This window comes from Odocoileus virginianus, chromosome 5, assembly GCF_023699985.2.
Source record: "Odocoileus virginianus isolate 20LAN1187 ecotype Illinois chromosome 5, Ovbor_1.2, whole genome shotgun sequence".
NCBI lineage: Eukaryota > Metazoa > Chordata > Mammalia > Artiodactyla > Cervidae > Odocoileus > Odocoileus virginianus.
Window position 1 is genome coordinate 41,821,821 of NC_069678.1, and position 19,775 is coordinate 41,841,595.

Here is a 19,775-nt window from a genome sequence, read left to right on the forward strand (position 1 = left end):
TTTTAACTCCTTGATTTAAAGTCAGTAATTTCATCTCTGAAAATATTGATTTGGCCTGTGCTATTAAGTCATAGTAAGAACAATATCAGTTATGCCAGGTACTTCACTATAGCTCATGATTCTTAAACAAACCAACAAACAAAAAATCAACAAGACAAGCTTATTATTATCCTAATTTTAGAGAAGACTAAAGTGTGGCTCAGAAGGTTTAGTAATCTGCTCAAGGTGGACCTACTAAGAGATAGTGCTGAAATTTGACCCAGGCTGTGCTCTTAGCCATTTTATTCCATAACCCCTCTTCTGGATAAGCCAGTTTAAAAGATAGATATTGCCCTTATAAAACAAATGTTTGCAAATTCTTGAATATATAATATATAAAACTTTGTCCCCTCAATAGTACTTCACTATTCAGTATCTTTGGGGGTAAGTTGAGGAGTAATGAGATTCCCTCGTAGTTCTGTCAGAGATATGCCTGCAGTTCAGGAGACCTGGGTTCAATTCCTAGGTCAGGAAGATCCCCTGGAGAAGGTAATAGCAACCCACTCCAGTATTCTTGCCTGGGAAATCCCATGAACAGAGGAGCCTGGTGGACTACAGTCCATGGAGTTGCAAAGAGTCAGACACAACTTAGCAACTAAACCACCACCAGTGAGAATCAGAATTTAGAATAGCATAGCTTATTCCTATTAACAAAGTTCTATTTACAATTTGTATCTAAAACATTAGCTTATGTCATTGAGTTAAAAAATAAGTACTTTTAGCAGTAGCCACTGGGACTTTTTCTTTGAGAAAACTAATAAAGGATTATAGTACTGACTAGTAAAAACCTTCTAAGATGCTGTCTTCCTTTTTTTTTAAGTGTTTATTGAGGGAAAATTGTCAACAAATAATATTTTTTAAAAATAGATACTTTAAACATAGAAAATTTTATCTTAGACACTCTAGGTACTTCAAATGTATGCATAGGAATCAAAAAGGGAGAGGGGCCTCAAAATTTAGGCTGAAAAAGACAGAAAGGAAGATGGCCTTCTATACAAGATTAGTGAAAATAGAGTTCAGATCTTCCTCTACCTCCATCCACTCAAGAAATGTTATAGTCACATCTTACAAACAAATAACCATGTGGTATGGATGTTTAGATTTAAAAATCTTAATTCACAAAAATGCCAGAATCTGAATATTCAGTTTTCATTAGATGATCCTTTCAAGATGCAGTTTTCTATGTTTATTTCAGGTGCTATATTATGTTTTGTTCCTTTCTATGGCAGAATGTTTATTTGTGGAACCAAATGAACCTTTTCACATTGGAACACCAGAAGAAAATAAACTCAACTTAACACTGGACTTTCACAGGTGAGGGAGGCAGGTGGGAGGGAACTCCTGTTTGTGTGTACGTTTTCACTGCACTAAAGTCTCCTGTTTTCCAGACTCATAACAGTGGAGCTGCAGTTTAAACTGAAGGCCATTAACCTGCAGACCATTCGTCATCATGAGCTCCCGGACTGTTACGACTTTACTCTGACTGTGAGTGTGGGCTTGGCTAATTTGATTCCTGTCTGGAGAAAAATGGTTTTATCTAGTTATGTGTTCCATCTACTTGTGTTGAGGGTTGATCAAATGTATAGGGTGTTCTTGTCTTAATTGGATATGCACAGAGGAGACATTGGTTCAGCTAGCTCTGTTAGTCCTTTCTTAACTGCATTTTCACTTTCCGAGGTTTTAGTTATCATGGTCAACCTCTGTCTGAAAATATTAAGTGGGAAAATTCCAGAAATAAACCATTCGTGTATTTTAAACTGCTTGTCATTCTGAGTAGCATAATGAAAACTTTCTGACCCTCCTCACTATGCATCATCCTTTGGTCCAGTGTATACCATCCATTAATCACTTAGTAACCCTCTCAGTTATTTACGTATCACAGTACTTGTGTTCAAATAATCTTTATTTTACTTAAGAATGGCCCCAAAGCTGGTGATTCCAATAAGCCAAAGTATTTCTTTAGGTGAAAAACTGAAAGCTCTTAACTTAGTGAAGACAGAAAACCAATTGTATGTTGCAATTGTTTAAGCTACAAGAAGAAGAAATCTATAGGTGACATTGTGAAGAAGGAAAAAGAAATCCATGCTAGTTTTACTGTTGCAGCTCAAACTGCAAAAATTATGGACACAGTGTGATAAGTGTGTAGTTAAGATGGAAAAAGGCATTTAATTTGTACAAGATACTTAGACCACATTCATGTAACTTTTATTATAATATATGTTATAATTTTCCTATTTTATTATTGTTGTTTAGTTGCTGAGTCGTGTCTGACTCTATTGTGACCCCATGGACTGTAGGCTCCCCTGTCCATGGATTTCCCAGGCAAAAATATTGGAGTGGGTTGCCATTTCCTCCTCCGGGGGATCTTCCCAACCCAGGGGTCGAACCTACGTCTCCTGCATTGCAGGTGGATTGTTTACCACTGTGCCACCAGGGAAGCCCACTTTATTATTATTATTATTATTGTTTTTACTCTCCTGTGCCTAATTTATAAACTTGATCAAAGGTGTGTATGTATAGAAAAAATATTATATATGAAGTTTGGTATTATCTGTGATTTCAGGCATCCACTGGGGATCTTGGATAAAGGGGAGGGACTCTTGTACCCACTTGTTTAGTTGTTAATCATTGGTCTTCTGTACCTCAATGTAAGTTCTCTGAGGGCAGGGACCTTGTCTTGTTCACTGCTGAGTCTTCAGGACAAAGAACAGCATCTGGAAAACAAAAAGAACAGAGGTTTGTAGGTTTGTATGGTTAGCTCTCAGCAGTCGGTGGCAGTCTGCTTAAGATCATTGCCAAGGGTTCTTGGTGCTGAGTTTCCTCACTGTGGATATTTGCAGCCAATGGAAGTTATTGCTCACAGTGCCTCCTGCATGCTGCCTCTGAAAGTTCTGGTTAGTTTCCTCTTCTCTGCATTTCAGTTGCAGATGGAGCTTTAATGCTCTCTATGGAGCACAAGATGCCTCTCATGCTGGTTCATCACCTCACAAGGATCAGAGTCAGTAACGCAGTGCTGAGGGGCATATGCAGGACAGCATTTGCTAACGGCTTGCCTTCATATGGTCCAGATTTCTTAGTACCACAGTAATAGTTTGTATCAAAAGTTATGTCCATGGTACTCAACTAATTGGCTGTTAGAAATCAAGCTTTCAGAAACTGAGATTAAATATATTTTAGGATGTCATATAATATAATAATTATGCATATTGTTTAATAAGAAAAAGCAATAATTCTGTAAGACTATATTTGGGCTACACATTTTGATCTTAACAGTAACTAGCAAGTTGTGAGTTTTCAAAATTACATGATTTTTTTAAAAATTGAGCTGTTATTCACAGTCTTCTCTCTCACTGTCTGCCTCTCTCTTATAGAGAAATGATACTTTTAAAAAGCCTTATAATCTTTTAAGGCTTTGGTCAACTGAGACCTTCTTCATGGACCTCTTTATGATTCCTCAGTTAGAAATACATTCTGTGCTTTGAAGCCTTAGATTTTGTTTTTGTTTTGTATTGTATGTCTTACTACTTTCTCCTTTAAGTTTTTCTAGATGCCTATCATCAGCTCCACTAGAATGAAAGTTCCCTGAAGGCAGGAGCTGTTTATCTTTTCATCTCTCAGAAAATATAGTAGGTGACTCAGATATTTGTTGAATGAGCAAGCAAAACACTAGTGAAATGTAGATCTTTTCCCATGACGCACTACAACGTGAAGCATCCTGGCCTTTAGCCACATGCAGGTGTTATATTTTTGCCATTCTTGGAGAATTATCCACAGCTATGTCTGGTCATTGTGTATTTAGCAGTGCATCTCATAGAACTGTTGTGGAAACTATATCCTATCAGGTAATTTGATAATAAAAGCCATTAGTGTGACTTCTGCCATAAATAAACATGAGCTGTGGCAGTATATCCCTGATGTAAAATACAAGACTTTGGAGTCAAACAAATGTAGAGTTTAATGTTAGCTTACCAGTTAGTAGCTATGTAATTTTAGGCAAATTATTTAATTGGTGTGAGCCTCAGTTTTCTCATTTGTAAAGCCAAATTAATGCCCACCTACCTGACAAAATTGTTGTCAAGATAAAATACAACACATATGAAGGACCTACCAAATTATCTGGTATGTGGTAGATGTTTGAGTCAACAGCTATTTATTAAGGTTACCTTGTGTGTGCCCAGTTGGGTTCATAATATGAAAGTAGTGCATTAGCATTCATTCATAGGAGTTTGATGAATTCTTGCAACTTGTATTTTGAAGCTCTTTATTAAGTGTATAAACATCTAGGGTTTTTTGTGTTCACTTGAACTGACTTTTTTATCATTGTGAAATGGCACTTTTTAACCCTTATCATATTCTTTGCTCTAAAATTTACTTTGATGTTAATATAACCATTCCAACTTTCTTATAACTAGTGTTAGCATGGCATATCTTTTTTCATCCTTTTAAATTATTTCTATCTTATATTTAAAGTAGGTTTCTTGTTACACAATATATAGTTGAGTCTTGCTTTTTTAATCCAACCTAACACTCTCTACCTTTTAATTAAGGTGCTTATATCATTTAAATTGCATGAAATTATTAATATGGTTTCTTTCTTTTTCTGCCCTCTTTTGGATTAACTGAGTGTTTTTTTAGGATTCCAGTCTATCTCATATGTTAGCTTATTAGCTATAACTCTTTGTTGTGTTATTTTATAGTTTGTAGTACACCTGTTTAACTTACTACAGCTTACTTTCAAGTGATGGTGTGCCAGTCATGTATAACATAAAAACCACCTGGTGTGGTTTTCTTTCTGCATAAAGGGCTTCCTTTAATATTTCTTATAATGCAGATCTGCTGGTAATAAGTTCTTTCAGCTTCTGTATGTCTGAAAAAGTATTTCACCTTTGATTTTTAAAGGTAGTTTCATGAGGTATAGACTTCTAGCCTGGCTGTTTTTACTCTGGAACTTTAAAAATTTTGCTCTTTTGTTTATATTGTTTCTGATGAGAAATCTGCTGTCTTCTTCATCTTTGTTCTTCTGTATGGGATGTATTTCTGCCCCCTCTGGATGCTTTAAAAAATTTTCTCTTCATCTCTGATTTCAATGGTTTGATTCTGATATACCTTTATGTAGTTTTCTTCATGTTTCTTGTATTTGGGGTTCATTGACTATCTTGGATCTGTGGGTTTATAGTTTTTATTATGTTTGACATTTACTCAGTGTTATTTCTTCAAATATTTTTATATCTCTTTGCCCTTACTTTTCAAAGATTCCAATAACGTGTATATTTGGGCACTTGAAGTTGTCCTCTTCCTTTTATTTAATTTTCTATTATTTTCTCTGTGCTTCACTTTGAATAGTTTTATTGCTGTGACTTCAAATCACTAATCTTTTTTCCTATATTATCTAATCTGTTATTAGTTACACTCAGTATTTTTTCTTTTTTATTTAAAGAATTCAGTTTCTTCTAAACCTTGCTTAGATGTGATTGACATTAAGTCAGAGTTTATTCGATATTTAATGAGCACCTATTATTTGTAAGACCCTGAGGCTCTTTGTGTGGGCAAAGAATGGTTTATTCTTGGCAAAGATTTCTGACTCATTCAGATAGTACTGAGCATCTTCCTTGTGTGAGGCTGGGTCTCAGCAATGATAAAGATGGGCATACATTATCAATATCCTTGGTTGCTTGTCATGGGAAGAAATTTATAGTCTAACATGAGGGGAAACAAAGTAACTAGACTTGCTAAGTTTGTTTGTAATCTTTTGTCTGAAGTGATATCTGATTACCCCACATGAAGATTTTCAATTAAACTCATCTAAAAGAATCCACCTGCAATGCAGGAGACCCAAGTTTGATACCTGGGTCTGGAAGACCCCACTGAGAAGGGAATGGCAACCCACGCCAGAATTCTTGCCTGGAGAATTCTATGGACAGGGGAGCCTGACAGGCTACAGTCGATAGGGTCACAAAGAGTTAGACACAACTGAATGACTAACACAACAAATGGCAGACTTGAAAAGAACTTTCCTTTTACTTTAGGACTTGAGAGAAGAGACACCAAAAATGAAAACAAAACCCCCAAAGCAGACTAATTTCCTTAGTTTGCCTTCCAAGTGTCTGCAAGGAGAAGGTGGGGGGAGCCTGAAGGGGAAGATGGTGGAAGAGCTATGAAAGGTGTTCTGGCATGGCTTTGTCCTGTTGGTGCCCGGTGTCCCAAAACAGTTAGCACCGAAGCCAGACACACTGTTGGTTCCCTGTGACCACATCCTTTGTGATATTGTACAACGGTTCCAGAGTGACAAAGAAAACGAATCTTAGAAGGAAAAGTGAAAAAGCTCCACCTGAAATGTTTCGAGACAGAAATAATGAACATCTGTGTTAGTAAGAACAACATTAAAAATCTATCCCTAGCCAAGGCTGTGCTGGAGGAAGGGGAAAAACGTGCTTGTACTTGCTCAGGAGGACGTCTAGAGGTGCTTGGAATGAGAGGAGGGGGAAGTTCTCTTGTTTTACAAGTGGTTCAGGGCTTGAGTACTATCCTAGAAACTTAGGATTTTTAGAGACTAAACATTCTTTATGGAAAATCTAACTCAACTTTCTCAGCTCACAGAGAAATAAAGGGAATTTCCTGAGGTTGAACGGAGTTAGCATCAGGTGAGAGTTGAGGGTCTGGGTTTCCTGTAACTTTGGGAGAATTGTTTCCTAATGAATGCATAGCAGCACCTTGGCTTTAAAAGTAGTAAATTAAAAAAAAAAAAGATTTAAAATAAAATAAAAGTAGTAGATATATTTTTGACTCTTTTCCTGTTCTTCACAGATAACTTTTGACAACAAAGCCCACAGTGGAAGAATTAAGATAAGTTTAGATAATGACATTTCCATCAGAGAATGTAAAGACTGGCATGTATCTGGATCAAGTAAGTAATGAATTTTACTAGTTTTCAAAATGGTTAATAAATAATATTAAATGGTTATTAAATTACTGGTCCCAAGGATATGTGGAACATCTAATGAAAGAATTGGATCATGTCCAAGTCCCTAATGCATTTTAGTTATCTAATGTTCCAAGTAATTCATAAGTTATTAGTAATGTAAATGGTTTTTCTTTCCTTTTCCATGAGCCTTCACTGGCTAGTCCTTACCAAAAAGAAGTGCTTATAATTCCCCCCAAAACAAAAATAATTACATCTACTCAAACCAATATTTATTGAGTGTTTATTGCATAAGTACTTTGACCTACACTTTCCTTACTTCCGTGTTTTAAAATATCTTTGAGATAGGTAGCATCCCTTTTTCACAGATGAAGAAACTAAGGCTCAGAAGTGAATTTTGGTGTCAGTGGTTATACATCCAGGGAGAAGTCAGGTAGAATTTGACCCTGAAATATCCCACACATTATAATTATCTTCTATCCATGTCAAAAAGTAGATGAAATAAGGACAGAGTATAGTCCTAGAAATATGGACACAAACTCAAGTGTAAACTGAGTATCCCTGAGAATTTTGGAGCTGAACTGGATCAAACCAACTGGAAAGAATTGATCTTAGTTCCTTGTAGTGGTGTGTGATAGTGTGTTGTGCTTGACTTTAATGATTAGGTCAGAGGGTCTTGGATTCTAGTGAGCAAAAAGCACCATTCCAAGTACCTGCTAAGATGCAGTTTTCCCAGCTTCACACAAGACAGTCAGTAGGTCTGGTGGTGAGACCCAGGAATGTACAGAGAGTCCTTATTCAGACCATACTTGGATAATAATTACTTTAGGGTTCCTTACTAATGGATTCACAAAGTTCAGAAGTAGTAATAAGATAGTGAGAATAAATGAAATAAAATGTCTTCATTTTAGTATTCTTTTCACTAATAGGTAACTTCAAATATATGAAGATCTGGACTCACAAACTTCAATTATAAAATTTCAATCACAAAATTGTTTATTTGAAACACAAGTCTGTTTTGTCATCTGTTAACGTCTTAATACTTCATACACTTGGGAATAGGAAAAATGAGAGCATATGAAGGTGCCTGGCACATAAGCTTTCTCGCAAATGTTTGTTTCTTGGATTTTAAGTTTTCCTGAAGTAGATTTAATCCTTCATAGAACATTTAGATGCCTCTTGACAAAATTATGGGTTGCTTCTTTCCATCAGCAGAGAGCAGCCCAACTTGTTAAGTAAGACATGCGCTGTGAGAGAGCATGTGCCGGCCACCCTCTGCTTTTCACGTAGCTGTGCTTCTGCTGGGAGGACTGATTGCCAGAATCTCTGTGTGGGTGGCTCTGCCTTGTCATTCAAGTCTCAGCTAAGAGCCACTGCCTCTAGTGAGGCCTTCCTTCACTGTGTTGTACAAACGAACCTTTCTTCTCCCCCTTCCCTCTCCCAAAGCTCCCTCAGCAGTGGTGCTCAAATTTTAGTGTTACCTGGAGAGCTTAGGAAAGCAGTTTTTTATTTAGTAGGGCTCGGGTAAGGCAGGAGGGGGTTCATTTCTAACAAGTTCCAAAGAGATGCCAAGAACTACTAACAGAATGACAGATGCTGGAGACAAACTGCAAAGGTTTGAACACTGACTCTGCACTTACTGGCCATGGAATCTTAGGCAAGTTCTGTGACCCCTCTGGGCTTCAGTTTTCTCACCTGCAAAGTGGGGATAATCATACCTACCTTGTGGGGTTACTGTGAGGTGCAGATGAGTTAAATTTTCAAAAATGCTTGAAACTATGCCAGGTAGGAAATACACTTAGTAGCTGTTTGGATTTACTTTCTTCCTATCACTTACTCCTGTCAGGAAGTAGTTTGTTCATTTACTTCTTTACTTTTTTCTCTTATCTCACTGGAGTAGAAGTTCCACAAGGTCAGGGACTCTATCTGTCTTGTTCACCATTGTATTCTCAGCATGTGAAAATGCACCTGATGCTTAATGAGTATTTTATGCCTAGATAAGTATATTTAAATAGGATATGCAGGAACCCTTACTGTATTAAGAACAAAAGATGACGGGTGATAGTTAAAGATCTTTGATACATGGTTTTGAGGACTTTAACCTTCTTTAAATACTAACAGAAGAATCTGTATCAGAGCCTTTCTGTGTGTTATCTTTGTGGAAAGAATACTTGAATTTTTAAAATTATTCTAAGCATGAGTGTGAAGAAGGATCCATATAAAACTTGAAAATATTTCTGAAGGATGGGAAAAAAAAAGACTTGACACATTATGTTTTTCATCAAGTGATTTAATGTGAACATGTCAATTCTCCCTAGATTAATCTATAAATTCAGCATGATTCCCCCAAAAAATTAACAGTAAGATTTTTATTGGAATTCGACACTTTGATCCTGAAGAAATATGGAAAAATAATAAGCAAGACAAGCCAGCAGAAATTCTAATAAAGTAATGAGACATATTTCTCTTAGGCATTAAAACACACAAAAAAATTGGAAAGGGAAGATATGGTACTTGAATACATTCAACAGCCATTTGGTACATGATAAAAATGGCATTTCACATCATTTGCTCCTTTTATTGGTAAAAATTAATGAATACTGATGTCCAATGATGAAGAAGATGTGGTGATGTGTGTAGGTATGTAAACTGGCATAATATTTTTAGAGAGCAGTTTCTTAGATCTATTTTTAGAAAGATGCACATGCTTTAACCCAGCAATTCCTTCTTTGGATATTCATCCACCTAAAGAATCACCTGAACCTGTGCACAAAGAGGACCTGGAGCATGGATTGTAGTAGTGAAAACCAGATTACAGCCTGAACATCCTTACAAATAAAGTATTGTACATCTGTACTGAAACAATGCAATGCAGCTGTTAAAATAAATGAGGCTAAAAATGGGGGGAAAAAGAGTAGAAGTGAATGTCACCACATTGATGTTCCATTACATAAGCAGGTAACCTTCTTTCCTCCAGTTCAGAAGAACACTCATCACATGATGATCTTTGATGTCTTCATTATTCTGACATGCTTGGCTTCGTTAATCCTGTGTGTTCGATCTGTGGTGAGAGGACTTCAGCTTCAGCAGGTAGGAGTCACTGCTTTCTAGGAATGCACTGGTCGTTTTGATTGACAGAAATTCACCATGCTTTCCCTCTTTTCCCTAAAGGAATTTGTCAATTTTTTCCTCCTCCATTATAAGAAAGAAGTTTCTGTTTCTGATCGAATGGAATTCGTCAATGGATGGTACATTATGATTATTATTAGTGACATATTGACCATCATTGGGTCAATTCTAAAAATGGAAATTCAAGCTAAGGTAAAATTTTTTCCTATTTATGTCATTGTTAGTATCAGATTTGCCTTGACTGTCATTTATTTTTCCAAAATGTAAGGATTCACAGAGTACAAGATTTTTTTCAAACCTTGTTTTGAGTAAACCTGAAATAACAGTAATTTGTAAGAATCTAGTCAGGAAATATTTTAGACTGTTTTTCAAAGTGTGATTTACAGACCTCTGAATCAGGGTCATTTGGGTATCTGATAAAATACCCCACGTTAGACCTACTGAATGTGAACTCTGGGGTTGGGGCCTATGAATTCTTGCACACACTTAAAGTCATACACACACCAAGATAACTAAGGTAAAAGATTTTTGTTGTTGTTCTTACAAGGAATGCCAGAATCTTCAATAGAAAGGGTTGGACTGTGCGCAGGAGCTGGCGAGTGAGGCCACAATTCTATTGTGCAAGTCCTTGCAGTTGTTCCTCTGTACATTCAAATTGAGAATATTCCCATTTTCTTACTGTTACCATTGATGTACTACAAGGTTTTCCATTTTAAGTTAGGACTAATCCAGATTGTATATCAACCCTCCCCCAAAGCAATAAAAGAAAAAAAACTAATACTGTTCAAACCAATCTTGTTCAGTTTATGTTTTTCTATCCTCAACTGCAATTAAGGATGAGTATGAACCACATGGGGAGCCTGTTTTGGTTCAGATTCCTGGGCAGAAATCTCAAATGCAATAGCTCAGATATGAGAAGAGCTTATTTCTCCCTCATGTAATTGTCAGGGTGGGTTTTCCAGCCTGGCACATTACTCAGCTCCACACAGTCATTCAGGAATCTAAGTTTCTCCCATCTTTTTCTCCGATGACCATTGAAGGCTCACCCAGACTGCATGATTGATGCTGGATTGTCTCATGAACAGGTGCAGCCCATGGAAGGGAAAACCTGGTGTGGTAGGTAGTAGGTCTCTTACAGTCTTATGCCTTGGCCCAGAATGGCAGCCTTCATTCTGTCCAGTCCTGCTGGAGAAAATTTAGTCACATGTGACTGCAAGGGAGCTGGGGGAGACAGCCCGCACATGTACCTCAAAAAGAGAGAGTGAGTTTAGAAGCCATGGAGCAGCTGTCACTATCTGCCAGGGTAATATATATCATTGAAATAGATATTTAACTTTAGGGAACAAATAAAGAGAAGTAGGGGGAGATTTGCAGCAAATCTTCATTTTTACTAATCTCACCTACCATTAACTTCAGTGAGCCCTTAATGGTGTCCAGCAGTCTTTCTACATTTTTCTAGACCATGCATTCCCCCTGCTTTCTAGCTGATCATTTCATATTTTTTTCTCACTTGAAACTTCTAATACCTCTTTCCCATCCTTTCTTTCAGCTGATGACCCCACTTTCTGTTTCACAAAATGATAAACAGAATTGAAATTCTACAAATTCCCACTTCATTTATCTACCCATCAGCATCAATGCCCTATACACCTTGTGTTTTCTCTTACTGTGGATATAATATTTAGGTTACTATCCAGGGCCAACTCCTCCACGTGCCTATCAGATGCTGTCCCTACTTGCTTGTTCCAGAGCATGGCTCCAGCTATTCTTTCTCTGTTTCTTATGCATCCTTAATTTTCTGTTCTCTACCATGGCATTTTCATGAGCATGTTTTCTTGTTTTTTTTTCCTTTCTAAAAAGACAAAATCTCAACCTATCTTCTCTCCAGCTACTTCCCCATTCTCTGCTCTCCTTTACATAGCAAAAGACCTCAAAAAAGTATTTAGTACTGTTTCTGACTCTGTTCATCCCATTCTCTCTTGTAACTGTTCTAATCAGGCCACATGGAAGGTGTGTTTTCCAATGAACTGTAACTGTTGCTGTGTCTGACATTCGGTGATTTATCCCATTTTGACCCATTAGCTTTTTAACATTGCAAGCACTTTCTTTGTTGATGAGTTTCTTCACTGGCTGTCACTTACCTAATTTTTCTCCTGAATCATGGCTGGTCTTCACTTCCCTTTGCTGTTCCCTCTCATTTCACCAAGCTATTTAAGTAACAGAGCTTCAAGGCACCATGCTTAGACACCTCATTTTTCTACCATTGTTTTGTGATCTTATCCTATCCTATTGCCTTAAATAGTACCTATTTTCCAATGATTTTCAAATCTGTTTCTCCAGTTTGGAATTATTCCCTGACCTCCAGTCTCAAACTGTTTCTTCCACATCTTCACTTGAATGTCTACTCAGCTTCACAAATTTAACATACCTAAAACAGTCATCATCTCAATGGACATGAGTTTGTGCAAACTCTGGGAGTTGGTGATGGACAGGGAAGCCTGGCGTGCTGCAGTCCATGGGGTGGCAAAGAGTTGGACATGACTGAGTGACTGAACGACGAAACTACTCCACCTCCATAGTCAAAACTCACTTCTCTGTGGCCTTTCAAATTTCAGTTAATGGCAGCTCTTTTCAGTTGTTCAAAGAAAAAACCATAGATTCACCCTTGACTCCTCTTTTTCACTAATTCCCTCTCCTCCATATCTCATCCAAGAGAAAATCCTATTTGTCTACCTTCAGAAATCACCTCATCACCTCCACCATTCCCAGCCTGGCCCAAAGCACCATCAGCTCTCATCTGCATTATTGCAGTAGCCATCTCTCTCTTCCACAGTCTGCTGTCAACCATAGAGCCAACATTGGATTACAGCACTCCTGTTTAGAGCTCTCAATCTCCCCCATCTATTCAGAGTAAAAGGCAAAGTTGTTAAATTATACTTGTGAAACTCTAAAGTACCTGTATGCAGAGTACATCATGAGAAATGAATGTCTACTCAGCTTCACAAATTTAACATACCTAAAACAATCATCGTCTCAATGGACATGAGTTTGCGCAAACTCTGGGAGTTGGTGATGGACAGGGAGGCCTGGTGTGCTGTGGTTCATGGAGTTGCAGAGTCGGATACGGCTGAGCGACCGAACTGAACTGAACTGAACTGAAATGACTACCTGCTCCCTCACCTTGGTGACTCCTTACTCTTCCTTATTGTTCTCTAGCCAGACCCACTACCTTGCCAGATGCCCTCCTGCTTTTGTGCCTCTGCAGACACTGGTCCCTCTGCCTGGAAAGCTCTTCCCCTAGATTCTTGCTTGGTTTGCTCCCTCACTCCCTTCATTTTGCTCAAATGCCACCTTTTCAGTAAGACCTTCCCTGATCACCCCTTTTGAAATGCAGTACACAGCCATCCTCTGTCCCCTCCCCTGAATTTTCTCCTCACCACTTACCATCCTTTCATGTATGAAGAGTTTCGCTAATTAATTTCTATCATCTCTCTTTACATAGACTAGAATGTAAACCTCATGAGGACAGGGAATTTTGTGTGTTCACTACTTTGTCCTTAGCACTTAGAATGGTGCCCAGCTCTTTGCTACTCAATAAATAATTTTTGCCCCAATGAATTTCTGCTATATAACTGACAATTTTTTTCCACTGTGTTTTAGAGTCTAACAAGTTATGATGTCTGTAGCATACTTCTTGGGACTTCTACCATGCTTGTGTGGCTTGGAGTTATCCGCTACTTTGGTTTTTTTCAGAAATACAATGTAAGGAACTCCACAGATCTCCAAGCTGTTGGTATTTCTCTTTTAAAGTTACTGCACTGCTTTGTTTGAAGGACAAAGGGATTCTAATGACCTCTTTTACTTTCCCAGCTCCTCATTCTCACCCTCCAGGCGGCACTGCCCAATGTCATCAGGTTCTGCTGCTGTGCAGCCATGATTTATTTAGGCTATTGCTTCTGTGGATGGATTGTGCTGGGGCCTTATCATGATAAGGTACTGATAAACAACTTTCTCTGTTGCTATTAAGCTCTCAGGGTAGTACCAGTGTCTTCTTACTCTTTTAAAATAAGCTCCTTTTACTTTGTGACTCGGCCTTAGAATGTTGAAGGTATTGTGTCTGTTGCCATGTTTTTAAACTGGTGAGGTAAGACCAGGTGGCACTCGTGGCAAAGAACCTGCCTACCAATGCAAGACATGTAAAAGATGTGGGTTCAATCCCTGAGTCGGGAAGATCCCCTGGAGGAGGGCAGGGCAACCCACTCCAGTATTCTTGCCTGGAGAATCCCATGGACAGAGGAGCCTGGCGGGCTACAATCCATGGGGTCGCAGAGAGTTGGACACGACTGAAGTGACTGAGCACACACACAAGGTAAGACCGATGTAAGACGATGGTTGATTCAATTGTTCACCTCAGCTCCTTTTGTGAACTGTGTCAGATAGTTAAGTCCTTCCAGTGAAGCCAGGTTTGACAATTTGATTTATCAATATATATTGATGGGCTATTTAGGTAATTTTTATTGAAATGTGACTTTATTTTTAAAAGTAGTATAAGGAGAAACTTGTAGAAATATTTGAAAATTTTGTTTACTAGAGTTATATTCTTGACTATAATACCATCATCTTAAATGGAATGAACTTTAGAACAGAAGCATGAGCATTCCTGTTCGAGACCTGAATTCTCTGGAGAAGCATTTCAAGGATCTCTTTCTACAGAAAAGTAAAGGAGAGGGTAAGGGCTTGACCCAGAGGAGCTGGTCTGTACCTTCAGTGTTTTTCTTCTTCAGTTCAGGCTCCTCCTATGAAGAGGAACATCAAGAAGGCGCTCCTTGTTCCAAGAAAAACTGTAGGCATGTACATACTATGTAGATCAAAAAACAAATGTCTATAGGAATGACTTTTCCTGGTTGTCTCCATTGTGTACATGTTACTAAAATTTTTTTTTATTTTCTCTTGTTTAAAAAAAAAATGCCTGTGGTTACCCAAGGGTATTCGTTTGAAAGGGTAACTTGGGATATCTAGTTCCTCTATTTTTATTATGGAGTCATGATCAAAGTCTCCGGTGGGAGGGAACATGAAATAAACTGAATTTTTTTTTTTTCTTTTTGCAGTTCCGTTCTCTGAACATGGTTTCTGAGTGTCTTTTCTCACTGATAAATGGAGATGATATGTTTGCCACATTTGCGAAAATGCAGCAAAAAAGTTACCTGGTCTGGCTCTTCAGCAGAATTTACCTCTACTCATTCATCAGCCTTTTTATATACATGATTTTAAGTCTTTTCATTGCACTGATCACTGATACATATGAAACAATTAAGGTAGGTTCATCTAGAACCACGAGGAGTGACATTTTCCTAGAACTTGTAGAAAGTCAATAAAATACAGTACCTAACGGGGAGGAGATCAATGGAATGGTAATTTCTTCAGAGTAGAAAAAAGGACTTCAATTTTAGATCCTGAGAAACAGAATTTCTGAAATGTTGAAAGTTTTGTCTTTGAGTAACTGTGTGTTTTCAAACAAGCTTTCTAATCTTTTATTAGCATTATAAGGATCATTAGGTGTTGGGGAGTGAAACATGGCATTTCAGATGATCACAATTTTGTGGGGTGCTTTTAAAATCCAATTTTCATGAAGAAAAATAGACCTTTTTATTTGAAGTGTGCTGTAACTGAATGCATCATTCTGCTAGGCACTTCTTGGGACCACCCCAGAGGCTTCATCTCCAGAACAGTCAGGGAACTGATAGGTCAAGAACTCACCATGTATGTGTTCCACATTTAGGAGCATGATTTGAAAAGCTGTTATTTAGTCCCTCAGTTGTGTCTGACTTTCAGTCACTAATACTGTTATTCACACTGGATTTTAAAAATCAGTTTGAGTCCTTTGAAATATGGAAAGGCAGAATAAATATCCACATGTATTCAAATTTCTAATAACCTTCCCACATGGTGCTAGTGGCTCAAGAACCTGTCTGCTAATGCAGGAGATGTAGGAGACTTGGGTTCGATCCCTGGGTTGGAAGATCTCCTGGAGAAGGAAATGGCAATCCACTCCAGTATTCTTGCCTGTAGAATCCCATGGACAGAAGAGCCTGATGGGCTACAGTCCATGGGGTTGCAAAGAGTCAGACATGACTGAAGCAACTTAGCCTGCACACACATGTTAGTAGTAGCACATTAGGTATATTATTGGCATAGACACTTCCATTTGGGGACATCTGTTTCTGAACATGAGAGGGGTAATGAAACATGATGTCATGTGAATAGATAAGGAGAAAGATGATCACGAGTTGATGGATTATATATTGGTAATTACATATACCTTGTTCAGGCAACCAGGGCTGTAACATCATTCTTACTGAATCAGATGTCAAGAACTGACTGTCCTCAGTGCTCACTTGACTGACTTGCTTAGAGTCACCAAGGAGACTGGAAAGAATGTAGTTGTACCTGTCCAAATCCCTTCTCACGATGTGCTAAAAGTTCACTGCCTTCACCTCTGCATAGAGAAAGCTATATGTTCTCGCCACTACTATTCAACATAGTTTTGGAAGTGTTGGCCACAGCAATCAGAGCAGAAAAAGAAATGAATCCAGATAGAAAAAGAAGAAGTAAAACTCTCACTGTTTGCAGACGACATGATCCTCTACATAGAAAACCCTAAAGACTCTACCAGAAAATTGCTAGAGCTAATCAATGAATACAGTAATGTTGCAGGATATAAAGTTAACACAGGGAAATACCTTGCATTCCTATACACTAACAATGAGAAAACAGAAAGAGAGATTAAGGAAACAATACCATTCACCATAGCAACAAAAAGAATAAAATACTTATCTACCTAAAGAAACAAAAGACCTATATATAGAAAACTATAAAACACTGATGAAAGAAATCAATGGGCCAAAGAACTAAACAGACATTTCTCCAAGGAAGACATACAGATGGCTAACAAACACATGAAAAGATGCTCCACATCACTCATTATCAGAGAAATGCAAATCAAAACCACAATGAGGTACCATTATACGCCAGTCAGGATGGCTGCTATCCAAAAGTCTACAAGCAATAAATGCTGGAGAGGGTGTGGAGAAAAGGGAACCATCTTACACTGTTGGTGGGAATGCAAATTAGTACAGCCACTATGGAAAACAGTGTGGAGATTTCTTAAAAAGCTGGAAATAGAACTGCCATATGACCCAGCAATACCACTTCTGGGCATACACACCGAGGAAACCAGATCTGAAAGAGACACGTGCACCCCAATGTTCATCGCAGCACTGTTTATAATAGCCAGGACATGGAAGCAACCCAGATGCCCATCCGCAGACGAATGGATGAGGAAGCTGTGGTACATATACACCATGGAATATTACTCAGCCATTAAAAAGAATTCATTTGAATCAGTTCTAATGAGATGGATGAAACTGGAGCCCATTATACAGAGTGAAGTAAGCCAGAAAGATAAAGACCATTACAGTATACTAACACATATATATGGAATTTAGAAAGATGGTAACAATAACCCTATATGCAAAACAGAAAAAAGAGACTCAGATGTATAGAACAGACTTGCGGACTCTGGGAGAAGGCGAGGGTGGGATGTTTCAAGAGAACAGCATCGAAACATGTATATTATCTAGGGTGAAACAGATCACCAGCCCAGGTTGGATGCATGAGACAAGTGCTTGGGGCTGGTTCACTGGGAAGACCCAGAGGGATCGGGTGGAGAGGGAGGTGGGAGGGGGGACTGGGATTGGGAATACATGTAAATCCATGGCTAATTCATTTCAATGTATGACAAAAACCACTGCAATGATGTAAAGTAATTAGCCTCCAACTAATAAAAATAAATGGAAAAAAAATAAATAAAAATAAATAAAAATTAAAAAAAGAAATCAAAGAGGACACAGATAGATGGAGAAATATACTGTGTTCATGGATTGGAAGAATCAGTATTGTGAAAATGAGTATACCACCCAAAGCAATCTATAGATTCAATGCAATCCCTATCAAGCTACCAATGGTATTTTTCACAGAACTAGAACAAATAATTTCACAATTTGTATGGAAATACAAAAAACCTTGAATAGCCAAAGCAATCTTGAGAAAGAAGAATGGAACGGGAGGAATCAACTGGCCTGCCTTCAGGCTCTACTACAAAGCCACAGTCATCAGGACAGTATGGTACTGACACAAAGACAGAAACATAGATCAATGGAACAGAATTGAAAGCCCAGAGGTAAATCCATGTACCTATGGACACTTTATCTTTGACAAAGGAGGCAAGGATATACAATGGAAAAAAGACAACCTCTTTAACAAGTGGTGCTGGGAAAACTGGTCAACCACTTGAAAAAAATGAAACTAGAACACCTTCTAACACCATACACAAAAATAAACTCAAAATGGAATAAAGATCTAAATGTAAGACCAGAAACTATAAAACTTCTAGAGGAGAACATAGGCAAAACAGTCTCCGACATAAATCACAGCAGGATCCTCTATGACCCACCTCCCAGAATATTGGAAATAAAAGCAAAAATAAAAAAATGCAACCTAATGAAACTTAAAAGCGTTTGCACAACAAAGGAAACTATACGCAAGGTGAAAAGACAGCCTTCAGAATGGGAGAAAATAATAGCAAATGAAGCAACAGACAAAGGATTAATCTCAAAAATATACAAGCAACTCCTGCAGCTCAATTCCAGAAAAATAAATGACCCAATCAAAAAATGGGCCAAAGAACTAAACAGATATTTCTCTAAAGAAGACATACAGATGGCTAACAAACACATGAAAAGATGCTCCACATCACTCATTATCAGAGAAATGCAAATCAAAACCACAATGAGGTACCATTACACGCCAGTCAGGATGGCTGCTATCCAAAAGTTTACAAGCAATAAATGTGGGAGTGGGTGTGGAGAAAAGGGAACCCTCTTACACTGTTGGTGGGAATGCAAACTAGTACAGCCGCTATGGAGAACAATGTGGAGATTCCTTGAAAAACTGGAAATAGAACTGCCCTATGACCCAGCAATCCCACTTCTGGGCATACACACCGAGGAAACCAGATCTGAAAGAGACACATGCACCACAGTGTTCATCGCAGCACTGTTTATAATAGCCAGGACATGGAAGCAACCTAGATGCCCATCCGCAGACGAATGGATAAGGAAGCTGTGGTACATATACACCATGGAATATTACTCAGCCATTAAAAAGAATTCATTTGAATCAGTTCTAATGAGATGGATGAAACTGGAGCCCATTATACAGAGTGAAGTAAGCCAGAAAGGTAAAGACCAATATAGTATACTAATGCATATATATGGAATTTAGAAAGATGGTAATGATAACCCTACATGCAAAACAGAAAAAGAGACACAGGTGTACAGAACAGACTTTTGGACTCTGTGGGAGAAGGTGAGGGTGGGATGTTCTGAGAGAATAGCATTGAAACAAGTATACTATCAAGAGTGAAACATCTCCAGCCCAGGTTGGATCCATGAGACAAGTGCTTGGGGCTGGTTCACTGGGAACACCCAGAGGGGATGGGGAGGGAGTGGGTGGGGGAGGGGGTCAGGGTGGGGGACACACGTAAATCCATGGCTAATTCATGTCAATGTATGGCAAAAACCACTACAATATTGTAAAGTTATTAGCCTCCAACTAATAAAAATAAATT

At 38.2% G+C, this 19,775-nt stretch overlaps 1 protein-coding gene across 4 annotated transcripts in view; it reads left to right on the forward strand.

The window, feature by feature from the left end:
* The window catches only part of MCOLN3 (mucolipin TRP cation channel 3), a 42,270-nt gene that overhangs the window by 19,433 nt on the left and 3,062 nt on the right, over positions 1–19,775 (forward strand). For 2 of the 4 annotated variants that reach the window (XM_070467819.1, XM_020891324.2), the window contains exons 5-12: positions 1,269–1,353; positions 1,428–1,524; positions 6,844–6,943; positions 9,936–10,048; positions 10,130–10,279; positions 13,748–13,849; positions 13,958–14,080; positions 15,196–15,402. In XM_070467819.1, coding sequence (XP_070323920.1) covers positions 1,269–1,353; positions 1,428–1,524; positions 6,844–6,943; positions 9,936–10,048; positions 10,130–10,279; positions 13,748–13,849; positions 13,958–14,080; positions 15,196–15,402 — 977 coding nt within the window. Of the gene's footprint in view, positions 1–1,268; positions 1,354–1,427; positions 1,525–6,843; positions 6,944–9,935; positions 10,049–10,129; positions 10,280–13,747; positions 13,850–13,957; positions 14,817–15,195; positions 15,403–19,775 lie in introns of those variants that run through there. The other 2 variants (XR_011487809.1, XM_020891326.2) reach the window with 2 other exon arrangements.